Source organism: Perissodus microlepis, chromosome 7 (assembly GCF_051167445.1).
Source record: "Perissodus microlepis isolate ML-2025 ecotype Zambia chromosome 7, ASM5116744v1, whole genome shotgun sequence".
Taxonomy (NCBI): domain Eukaryota; kingdom Metazoa; phylum Chordata; class Actinopteri; order Cichliformes; family Cichlidae; genus Perissodus; species Perissodus microlepis.
In genome coordinates this window covers 33,533,872-33,546,564 of record NC_140467.1, presented here as the reverse complement: position 1 = coordinate 33,546,564, position 12,693 = coordinate 33,533,872, and the positions used below count along the sequence as shown (strand labels likewise).

Below are 12,693 nucleotides of genomic sequence, written 5' to 3'. Positions count from 1 at the left end.
AACAGGATTACAACCCTGAACTAAAGGGGCATCCCAGCTGAGGCTGAAATGACCCTGACACAAAAGTTTTACGAAATGACAAGTCTGGAAGATTGAACTAAATGCATTAAAACAAAAACAAAAAACACTAGTTTTTCCCTGAAGTGGTTTTGATCCTCGAACGCATCACCAAGCTACTTCTAGGACAGGGATCACGTTATATCCATTGAAGTATCTCAGTCTTTGTATTGTTCCTCTACTGGCATGACTTTAATAGACGCCCAGACCTGCTGCCCAGCTCACTCTGTGGAGCAATCTGAGACTTAAATAGCAGTCAGTCCATAACTTATACAAACATGCTGCAACATCGGAAACCTACTTATTATCTCTAAGAAACAGGGCTGCAGTGGAGTTGAGATTCATGGGAAGCCTTCAAGTAAAGCACACCTACAAGGCGGTGGCACAAAAGTAACCGTCTATACTTGATTTCTGCAGTTTAGATGATAAAAAATAATATAAATCATTTTCTTAAAGGCAACAACATGGTCAAAACTCTGTAATAAGGTTGTTATAACGCGCAACGGTACTCATCTTACCTGTAATCATCTCCCGCCTATCCTCATCCAGGTGAGAGGAAACCACGTCCCCCATGGTTACAGGAGAGCCTCTGATATCCTCTAAGTATCCTAACTCGGCAGGTTTTACTCCAGGTGAAAATTTCCAGCAGTCTCCGGGCAAACCCTCTGGGAATTTCTCTCACTTTCCCCCCCTTAGAGAGGAGCACTGTTCTGGCGTTGCTGCGTTGAGTGTGGGCGCCTTCAGCTTTTTCTAAAAAACAGGAGGAGGCGGTGGAGGAAGAGGAGGAGGAGGACGTGCTGGTGAACAGTGCTGCGTTTCACAGCAGCGGGACACACCCTCTGGGAGTCATCACTGGTCCAACGTGTTCAGTCGGCTGTGCTAAGGGTGTGGCCAGAACCAGGAGCTTAAGAGTATCACAGTGCGTACTGTACGCGAGAGTGTCTGTTTGTAGCAGCAAACTTAATAATGTTAAACTTGACAGATGTTAAAAACACAACCTTAGTGCGTTTATTAGTAAGTTTCTTTAAAATGTTTCTTTTAATGATTTCATGATATTTATATTGTGATTAAAAATCAGGAGAAATTAACTAAAGGCGTTTTGAAGTGCGCGCTTTGGGCTCAGCGTTGAAAGCGACAGTCTATGGTTGGACCCAGTAGTATTTTGCCACACACAGATAAATGCTGCCCCCTTGTGGAAAACATATTTCTTTACTATAATTTTGAAGCAGGCCAGTATCCAAACCAGCTCTTCCAAACATGTTGAATATTTCAGTGAGCGAGTTGATCCTTTAAAAAAAACATCTAAAATGCTGGATGTTAAATTGTTCACATTTATGCAATGATCTCTAATGCTGCTGAAACAGTCTATGAATTTATGGTTTCATCAGCAATGAAGGCTGAAAATTAAGCTCTGCAACTTCCATAGCTGAAAATAAAGTGAAGTAAAAGTGTCATAAAAGGAGACTGCAATGCATCACATCTGCTTACTAGAGTCAGTAAACTGGACCATTTGATCATACAGTTCCCATCAAAAGTTTAAGACCACTTAACAAATGGCAAAAACTAATATTTTGCATGGTTGGATCTTCCAAATAGAGCTTTAAATGCAACGATAAGAAATGGGAGTGAGACACAACATTTTGTGAGCATGCATTTTACTGAAAACAATGCTTAAACTGAATGAACTATTTGTGTTGATTGTGTCTTTTTGTAGGTTTTAATTGAATTATTAAGAACTTACTGGATGTGCTGAGTGTTCCAGTACTTTTGATAAATTTATGGTCCAGTTTTTCTTCGACTATTATGTTTATTAGTTCTAATAAAAAAACCTGTCTGGTCTTCTTTGCATCTCACCTGTACAGTTTATGAATGCAGTTTGCCAAACAGCTGAGAACTTATGTCTGCTGTGGTCCCCATTGATTTTTACAACTTTTATAGGCTACTCTGAGGGGAAAAGGAACAAAGAAACAAAAATACCTCATTTCTGAAACGTTAATTTTAACTTGATGAATCAACATGAATGATTTAAGTGTAAAAAAGTCCTGCAACTCAAGGGGATGAACCAGTGTCTCCACATAACAGACAGCTTGGCAAAGAACCAATTTTAAACTGTATCTTTAGACACTTTGGTACTAGCGACCTGTTTTTGCTCTCAGGTTCTGACACAGGCGATAAGAGATACTTCTTGTCCTTCAGTTCATCCATTTACTGTTCACTGAAAGCTCATTAGACATGGTCAGAGTTGAAGGGTGGCTATCAAGAAGCCATTCCTAAAGAAGGGAAAACGCTGAGTTGTGCATGAACTGCAAAGGAACTAGACTGAAAATTATGGAGTGATGAATCCAAATTTCAAACTGTTGGTTCAAATCATCGTTAGTATGTACGAGGCAGTCAACAAAGGTAAACAGTGAGTATCTACAGACATTGATTCAGTCATGGATGAGTCATGGATTGGCTTGGTACCTGTACCCCAATATTACTAAAGCAGTGTGGGATGATCTTGACAGAGAACGGGTCAAAAGGCAGCCAACATCCAAAGAAGACCTTTGAATGCCCTTCAAGAAGCCTGGAGAACTATTATTGAAGACTACTTAAGCAAGCTTTCTTTGAATATCTTTAAGAGTCTATGAAGAACAAAGTTGCAAGGTCATAGCAAATATTGACTTTCAAGCTTGTTAGAATTGTGTATACTGTGTTTTTGTCATTTATGTTTGCACATTTCACTAAATCAATGACACAAGACTTTTGCACATCACTGTCTTCCTGTATAAATGTAATGCTTCACTATATTACTATATATATAAAACTATGAATCTACTATTGTGCCATCTGCTTAAGGTTATATGCATTAAAACTTGTTTAACAATGAAGGGTTACTTTATTTTCTTATCATGTATTTATTTCAGGTTCTGTGAAAAACAAGCGTATTTTGCAGGAATCTTTAAATTCTATTTGGACAAATGAGCGGGTAAGGCTTAACAAATAAATGTCTTTAGTAGGAATTAGTTTGAGCTAATACACACACAGCTGTAGCCAAACGTCCGCACATCACCAGTGTGGATGATGCGGAAGGATACGCAGTGACGTTTCCAAGTGGAGGCTCTTCCGCAGCGGTGTGACACGATCAGAGAGGAGGAGGAGGAGGAGAGAGAGAGTAAGCAGAGGGTAATCAGTCGGTCCAGCACTCAGAGGCAGCATCATGGCACCTATCGGATTAAAGGCGGTGGTCGGCGAAAGTAAGACTTTTTTTTCTCCTAATTTATGGTGCTCAGAATTTGTGCGGGATATGGTCTTGCTGCACCCGATTCAGCTGTGTATATGCCAGAGAGCGAGTATATATTTAAAAAGAAAAGGGCCGGGGAGCGGGGGGACAGGATGCGGGTGGCTGCTAGTGCATCTGAGTGGTGACGATGATAACGGTGAAGGTGATGTTCCATTGTATCCCGATGTAAACCGCAGAGGTGTAGTGAGGAAGCACTGGATGCCCTGCGGAGGCTGCTCCGTCTCGTTGGTCTCCTGCGGTGCGGATGCGCAATTGCATTTCAAGCGACAGAGCGTAAAAAACGCTGTTGACAAGCGATGATTAGCCCACTAATAGAAGATGTTGGCATCCTCCTCCGGTGGGATGAGAAGCCACAGAGTAATTAAGCCCGTGTGCGCCCCTTTTAGCCACAATCTGCGTTTATTTAAGGACTAATCTGCCTCTGCCTGTGAGCTGCATCCCGATCTGCTTCTGCCTGAATATTGTGCCACAACATGCAGGATGCACGTACTGTTCACACGCTGGCGAGCTAATAATAGCCAACACAATGTAATGCGATGCTTTTTATTGCAAAATGAATGAAGATCAGCGGTCTCCATCCGTGGGATTCCCCGACTGCAGCAGTGCCTCACCCCATCCGATGGAGCATAATTCAGCTGCGTAAAACACCCTTTCTCAGCCGGAGAGCACCACCTATGCTCCGTTTCACGTTAATGGCGGAGTGCACCAGAGTCGAGAAAGTTGCCTTAAAACAGGCGCTGCGCAAGAAATTCCGCATTTTTTGTATATTTTCCGCGGACGGCTTTTAGTCATCGTGCCCTTTGAGTAGAGTCGGTGCGGCACCGGCAGTCTGTGTAACCCTGCATCATTAGGACACTGTTAACTCAAGGTTCAGTATCCGATTGTGTCATTTCGGCTCATTACATTTGGGCTGGTGCTCTAGCGGTAGGTGTGCGGTGATGAAACAGGCCTGACTATGGTGGAGGCGCAGGAGGTTCAACTGGGTGCAAGTGTTAGTGGTCGTCGAAAGGCTCAGGAACGAGCCTATAAAACCTGATAGAGATGGCTTAATGTGAAGCCATGTATCCAGTTCGTCCCTAAATTCTTACACCAAGCTGCTCATTCTCTCTCTCTCCTCTTTTTTTTGTTACCGTGCCCTACCCCTGCTGCAGGATTTGCTTCATTTGGCGTCTGTTGTTCACAGTATTGATTCGGTGTCACATTTCACTAATACAAATCCACACAGATGCTCTGTACCAGGAGCTAATGTGTCACTTTCTGGTCATGACATTGCTGGAATCTGAAAATTCTTAAGCTACACCCAGTTGTGCTCTAAGGTATATTTGCCTCACTGGTGCTGCTGCAGAATTCTGGCTCCCACCCACCCCATCCCATTAAACACACACATAGATGCACATGCGTCCATTCTTGGTCATATATGCTCTCTCTCTCTCTCTCTCTCTCTCTCTCTCTCATATATATATATATAGTATATTTTTCTGTTCTTTGACATGAAGTGATTTGTGGATTTGTGCATTGTCACAAAGAGGAGCCTCGATCATCAGTAATTTCACATCTACTTTGAATCCAAGAGTACAGTATTAAATGATAAAAAGTATTCTGAGCCTGATGCTGAATGTTTGCACTGTGGCTGAGGTCAGCCCACACCTGCATTTTTGTAAGTTAGTCTACATTTTTTTTAATACAAGGCCAGAAGACTGAGTTTTGATAGAAATGATATCATCTGCACGTCCTACTACATTACACAATGCAGCTTCATATGCCAATTATCTGCGCGTGTTTTACATTCTTTAATTATTTAAACACTGTAACTGGCTATTGCATAACCCAGTTTGTGAAAAGCTGAAGGCAGGCCGAGTGAATCATCTTTTTCCTGAGCAATGTAAACACTGCGTGCATATTTCCCAGTAAAGACAAGGACGCAGCGAGGCAACACCTGCTCTACGTTTGGCTAAGGTGAAGCGAGGGCTGTGATTGGTGGAGGTGACGGTGTTGGGGGCAGAGAGTGAAAGAGGGAGGGTGACTCCATCGCGGGCTCTCTGTCGTTCTCTCTCTCTCTGCAGCAGTGGATGTAGCAGCCAGAATGAAAGGGGGGAGGGGGGGGATGGGCAGCAAGCTGAGCTTCACCCTTCCCGTTTCATGGCTGTATATGAGCATCAGTGCCAGAGAGCAGCAGAAGGAGAATAAGGCTGAGTGACGAGGACCTCATCAGTCAGCAGTGACCTGAGTCATTTTAGAAAAAGATGAGCTGCTCAAACTGAAGGAACGCAGTGTTTAGAGCGAGGCGGTGTTCTGTATTTGAGCTATATACTTTATGGTGATGTCTATGGGGTCAGATGCAGTGGGTTTTATTATGTTTTGAAGGTTTTCAAGGAAAACCTGCTGACCCAGACAAATAATGTTCCGCCTTTCATTCAGTCATTCAAGCAGATGCTAAAATGCTTCATAGCTGTACTTTATATGTTATTGTGTAACATGATAAATACCATAATATACTGAGAAACCGACCTCGGAATCAATTTACATCACCAGACAACTGTTTAAATCCTTTAAATCCAGTTAATTTTGAAATATTTCTGTAACCAAAACAGCTTTACAATTATTTATTCACCTCTCATTACCTGCGCATTTGTGCTCAAAGTTGGCTTGTAAAGCATGTGGAGTGTTATTAAATCAGTGGTTTTCAAACTGCGGGGCTGGCCCCAGAGGTGGAGCACAGACAACCAGGTGAAAAATGAAAAGTGAAGTTGAATAATTTAGTTTGTTAGGGAAAGTGATCAAAAGTTTTAGCAGCTAATACGTTAAACTTTACCTATACAGTGCCTTTTCTAGTATATGTCCCATTCACCCAGTTGCACACACAAATTCATACAGGTCTTTTTCTAACATTGTCAGGCACGCACACACACTCTGATGGATGGGAGCGATTTGGGGTCAGTATCTTGACTAGGAGTATATTGACATGTGAACCGGAAAAGCCTTTCAAATGGAAAATTAGACATTTTTTATTGTTTGTAATGGATAAAATCTCCGGGATGTGTGATGTAAACTTCTTTTTCCTTCTGAAGTACCATGCACCAGAAAACGTTTGTGAACCACTTTGTTTGACTGGCACCAGCATACATACTCGTCATCGCCATGCAGCCATTTCAGGTTTAATTAATGCGACGGCCTCCTTAAAAGAGAAAGTGGCACACTGAGGTAGCATAAGACCTCAGCTCTTCTGGAACTCTGTCTGGAAGCTAGACTCACTTTGAAAAATCATGTGGAACACCTTTCAAGAAAACTGATGCCAAAGATTGGATATTTTTATAGAAACAAATACAAATAGATTGGTGTATAATCCACAATTCAGTCTGTGCTTGACTGTGGTGACATTGGTCATATGCATGCTTCTGTATCTGCTCACTATTGCATCTAATATGAAAAAGTGGGGTGGTACTCCTCAGCAAACTCAAGAGAGCTGCATTTTATGATGTTTATTTACAAGCCTCTGCTGCAAAGATTGCCTGCCTACATCTGAGCCTTTGATTTAAACACAGGACTTACAATGTCAGGACGCTTCAGCATTAACTGTACGTCTTGTTCAGACTGATTTTTGAAAAACTGTATTCAAATACTTAACTGGATATGAATAGAACAAACTGCAAAAAGATTACAAAGTTACAATTTTGGATTTAACTGGAATATTTTAACAGGTTCTTTGTCTGCAACTAGTTTTGCACACATTTTCTTAATTTGTGATTATGTGATATATATTTTTTTTAAAAAGGATTTAATAATAATAATTTGATAATTAATGAAACTTGCTACTTCAGTATCTTTCTATTATGTCTGTGGTAACCACACAGTACACAGCTGTGGGTTTGTCCAAATGCATGGACATTTCCCCCTTTATTTAATAGTGTGTCTTACAGAATTCACATTAAATAAAAAGTAAAAACCGTACGTGACTTAATTTTGACCACACTCCCTTTTAAAGTAGTCTTCTTGTCTGCCTTCAGACTGTTTTCAGGGCTGCTGCTGCTCATATTAGATCATTTGAAGGATCTCCTCCAGTGTGTCACAATGGTGACCCTGCAGGGGTTTTTTTTTTAGCTATCAGGTTGTTTATTGTCAGAAGATATAAAATTGTGCTGCTTAGTGGTGTGACAACTCAAAATGGTTTTTGGTTTTTGATCAAAAAATGTAGTTTTTGGTGAGATTTTATCAAGTAATTAGCAAGCCAGGCAATCATTTTTGATATACGTTTCGCCAGTTTGCTTGCTTTTACCACTCAAAACATTCACTTGTCACTTCTTCCGTCTGTTTGTGCTCACCGAAATGAAACGGTACTAAAATTTGTTGCTCCACTGGGTGCAAAATGGATACAAAAATGAGCCCTGATGTTGCCTTTTATTTTTTAAGACAAACTAAAAAGTAACTCAAGAGGCTGCGTGCTGTAGGGATGCACTGATGTATTATAATGCCAGGTTGACAATGCTGATGGCAGTGGCTGATGTTTATCAGTTGTGTCACATCAATTTTGCGCCAGCTAAATGTTCAGAAATGGTGTGATGGAGAGCTAAAAGACTTCAAAGCAAAGCTAGGAAGTGTTTTGTCTCCAGCTCGAATATACTCACATCCCAAAATGTCAAACAGAGTCAGTTCACTCTTCCTTGGAAGTTTCTGGAAGCATGTTGTATTTACTCTTCTCTGTTTGGGGTATTGTGAATAAAAGGAAGGAGGAAGGTGAAATAGAAAAGGACTTTTATGCACATATTTGCACACACGCGCCTTCTATTGACCTTGGAAGCATCACTGAGCCACAGCATCACACACACACACGTCTGGATTCAGTCTGACGCAGTGCCTGCAGGCCCTGGGCCTCTGTAAAACACACACACACACACACACTTCCAAACAAATGCACTCTGAAATGTCGTGTCACTGCAGTAATAGAGCATGAAGAGCTGGCTGAAATAGAGCTGTGTAATGCAGGGTCACAGTGGCTCTTAATCTTAATGAATTCCCTTCTCTTTTGCTGAGGATGAGTGCTGTGTCAGAGCTGGCAGACATCCTCTACCTCCCACTCTTCTCGGCAGCACGTGACCACGCTCTCAGTCCTTTTCTTACATGCATACACACACGTACAGTGGAGACATATTTAACACCACGTTACAGAAATATCTTCTTATGGAAGATCGCCACAGCACCAGAGCCTGGATGCTCTCCTCTTCCAGCGATGTAAACAAAAGCAAGAAATATAGATGGCATGGCTTCATGATAATTTGTCAATTTATTAAATTAACCGTAGGAGGATTAAAAAAATTGTGTATATATGTATGTGTGTATATATATATATATATATATATATATATATATATATATATATATATATAAACACATACATATATAAAATATGTATATATTATTTAAGTTTTGTTTTTTTTTTGGGGGGGGGGGATCCTACTTTGTATTTTATGATTTACTGAGCTGGCAGCAACTGCAGAGCATTCAGAGCTTCAGACAGGCATCCAGACGGGTTGTGTTAGTTTCTTTCTTTTATTCATTTCTGCTGTATATGCACCCTGGGCTTATTCACCATCTTCTTAGCTCTCTCTCTCTCTGGTGAGTGCAGGAAACCTAATTTGTCTTGCTTGTTACTCTCTTAAATTTTCCTGCACTTGTGTTTCTGCAATAGAACTAGAATTAATATCTTGTGACAAAGGTTGGATGAAATTAGGTTAAATATTATTAATGTTGCACGAAGTCACAAAATGGGTCAAGAGAGAAATCTCACAATTTCCCAGAGAAACAGACGCATTTTAACTATGGCTGTTTGATCATGGCAAAAAAAAAAAAAAAAAAAAGGTAAAATATGTTAAACATTAAAATAGAGAAATCATATTGTTTTATTCAAGATGATTTTCCTAATCTTTAATTATGATTCAAATACAATAAGTTAATGTAAAGCAAATTAAACTTGCCACAGTCTTGTACTGACTGAACTTGGACTAAAGGAAAGGAAATGCAAAAAGAGAAAATTATTGCAAAACAGTTATTTCAACCACAGATTTATAGTAATAAAGGCTGATATAATATCCAATTATAGAAATGATGTTGCTGTATTAGGGACGAGACATCAGTTTCATTTTTTTAGGAACAGAATAGAGGGGAATATGATAAAAATACAAAACCAAGTATGTGTTCACATGTTGTATAACAAAATGATCATTTTAACATTGTAAGGGAAAAAATGATTAGCTTAGTCTAATAAAATCAGTATGAGATGTTCTCTTAGGGCTTGTCGTGCTTTTATTTATATATATATATATATATATATATATATATATATATATATATGTAGGATCGTGAAAACAAAGAGCTGCTGCTTTTTCTGCACTGGAAAAAATGCTGGCTTAAGTAGGTCAGCACTGTGTGTTTGCACAAAAGCAGTTTAGTAATATCAGATTCTCATTAAAGGGTGTGTAGTGTTTCCTTTCCGATCTTTCCATTTATTCCATTCATTGGTTGGACAGCTGGTTTTCGCTGACCTGCAGTGCCTGATAAAAATTTGGTGCCATATCTTTGCAGATGTGGCGTTTTGTGCATTTGCCCTTGATCAAGGTATCAGCTTAGAGCTGCATTTGATTCCTGGAAGCTGCACAGCAGCTAGCTTACAATGCTTATAATAGCTTCAGTGCAGAGAAGGAATTTCGGGTATCAGTGAAGAGTTCTTTGTATGTTCTTTCATGTTCTTGTTACTGCATTAGTAACTTTTAGCTGAGTTTCCCGCAAAGACACTCCTCCTGTCAGGGGAACAGAGGTGACAGACAACTCTTTGAGAGTGAATCAATGTTCTGCCCACACACGTCTTTAGAGATCAGTCCACCGAGATAGCATTTGTGGCGGGGAGATTTCTGGAGATTTCTCAGTGGACCTCCAGTCGAGTATCTTTGTGTTTTTGTTTTATTTTTTCTCCTGCTTTCCTTCTTTTTTTCCCCATTTTGCTCCAGTGAACTGCACTCCTGACCTCTGACCTCTGACTTCCTGTCCACTGAAGGTCATAAATCCTCTTCTTCTGCTTTCCTTACAGCCATTTTGTGCCGGCTGGGGCCAGTTTAGGGTGTTACGTAACTGCAGATGGATCTGAAGAGGCTGTAAATGGAAGGATAGCTCCTTCCATTCACAGATAATAGTTATCTCATGGAGTGTTTTTAGGTTTTGTTAAATCTGGTTAATATCGGTGCTTAAGGTGTATGGAAGAGATGGAACATAGAAACCATTTAGCTTCGTTGAAAAGCTATTTTTTTAATTAATATTGAGTTATTTTAATTTTTTGGTTAATGTAATCTATTGAAGTGTATGTACAAACAAAAACTCTTTGATTTTTAAAAATACAAAACCTATGACATGATGAGACTCTGACCATGAAGCTCTGTTTCATTTTTTCTTTTGTGTGTTTGGGTTGTGGTGAAGGCTTTTCTTGCATTTCAGTGCGAGTCCTGCTGATTTGTCTGCGTGTCTCTTTAAGATCAAGCGTATCACATTCCCTCGGGAATGATGCTGCTGTGAAGCCGAGATCCAGAGAAAAAAAATGGGTCGTGTACTCATAGGTGAAAGTCCCTGAAGGGGGGAGAACCACGAGGCAAAGGGAGAAACTGTCAGCCCAAGTCGAGGCTTAGGGGATTGGAGAGTACATCAACACAATGGCATTAGCTCATAATACTGCTCCTTGATATGGCTAACTGTGCTCAGTTTGTCTGGGTTTATAGAGAAGATGTATGCTTTCCCTTATTTTGTACGTGTTAAACATCTAAACACAATTATAAATTAGGTCAGCATACAAACAACTAATCCCACTGAGCCAAAACCAGGCTTCAGGATCTAGGTACTCAGGTGCACACACACACACACACACACACACACACACACACACATATATACACACGTATATATCTATCTATCTATCTATCTATCTATCTATCTATCTATCTATCTATCTATCTATCTATCTATCTATCTATCTATCTATCTATCTATCTATCTATCTATCTATATTCTACAATAATGGAGAGAAAACCTCAACAATCAGATGGCTCCATTAGAATTTTTGTTTTTAATTTTCTTGTTCTTTGTTCTACTTGATTTTTTTCCGATGACTCAGTTACTGAGCTCTGGCTGTAAGCACAGAAGCCCCACCCACCTATTGTTTAAACCTTCTGTTTGTGAGAGGCAACCAATCAGAAAAGTGAAAGTGATTTTAGTTCAGTCTAAAAACAAAAACATGTACGTGTAAATAAGCAACAGTATATCCAGCGGTGGTCTCTATAAAATTTGCTTATTAAAGACAGAGTGAGGAGTGAAGTCAGTTTGATCAAAACTGTGGAAAAAATAACACAAAGGCAAACAAATAAAAAAATAATAAAATATGCATATTAAGCATTTAAAAGTGATTTCTATAAAAGATTACAATCATTTCTGAAGATTACAAAAATATTAGAAACAAATTATGATAATTTCCAAAACTACATTTGATCCACAAGGGTGCTTAATAATATAAACAAAAGATAACTGAGCCTTTACTGAAAAAGCAGAAGATTTTGGGGGGTTTGAATCCTGTTAGTGAGGTACGAGACCAAGAAAATGCCACAACTCTTAAAAACTTGCAACCTGATGAGATAAACAAGTGTCTGCTGAGGTGCTGAAGATGTAATATTTTAGTAGTATTTCTAGTTTTATGTCTTAACTGTATATTTAATAAAGTCTTCATAGTCTCATTTATATTTGACTAGTTTGACAAAGAAATTGGGAACTTTCGTCCCTGCTCTGACGTGATTATATTGTATCCTGTTTAACTGGATATGAGATGAGATGTGTGTGTATGTATTTCTGTGCATGTTTGGTTGACACAGCTGCTGCTTGTGTTTGTTCAGGTCCCTTCCCTTCTTTCTGACCGGTGTGTTCCTGTTGTGCCTTTATCAGGAGGTTAGAAAGGAAGAATCCACAGTCACGCCTCCCCCAACTTATTTTCAGTCTTCAGTTAGAAAAGAGTGCAGTCCATTCACTATTAAGTTAACTTCTCTATTTTATTGACTGTCTGGGTCAGTTCACTCAACCTTATGAAGGATAATCCCATTAGTCATCCTTTTAACTGAAAAAAAAAATGAACCAAAACTGAAGCTAACAGAAGAGAAGATAAATTGAATTAGTGTATTTGTTGTTTAGTATCTATCAACATTATAATCATTTTTTAACAGAACATAATCCAGAAAAAGTTGTGTACTTGATTTTCAGCTCTATATTTCACTGAGTAGAACCACAGAGATGTTGATTTGATAGTACAGACACTCTGTTGTACTGAGGTGACT

At 39.5% G+C, this 12,693-nt stretch overlaps 2 protein-coding genes across 3 annotated transcripts in view; one reads left to right on the top strand and one right to left on the bottom strand.

Moving 5' to 3' along the window:
* Window positions 1-886, bottom strand: part of niban2a (niban apoptosis regulator 2a) — a 30,943-nt gene extending 30,057 nt beyond the window's left edge. The window contains exon 1 of the mRNA XM_084934731.1: window positions 576-886. Within this exon, the coding sequence (XP_084790857.1) occupies window positions 576-630 (55 nt within the window). The 5' untranslated portion in view covers window positions 631-886. The remainder of the gene's footprint in view (window positions 1-575) is intronic.
* Window positions 887-3,167: 2,281 nt separating this feature from the next.
* The window catches only part of stxbp1a (syntaxin binding protein 1a), a 36,383-nt gene continuing 26,857 nt past the window's right edge, over window positions 3,168-12,693 (top strand). For both annotated transcript variants that reach the window (XM_084934733.1, XM_084934732.1), the window contains exon 1: window positions 3,168-3,293. In XM_084934733.1, coding sequence (XP_084790859.1) covers window positions 3,257-3,293 — 37 coding nt within the window. In that variant the 5' untranslated portion in view covers window positions 3,168-3,256. The remainder of the gene's footprint in view (window positions 3,294-12,693) is intronic.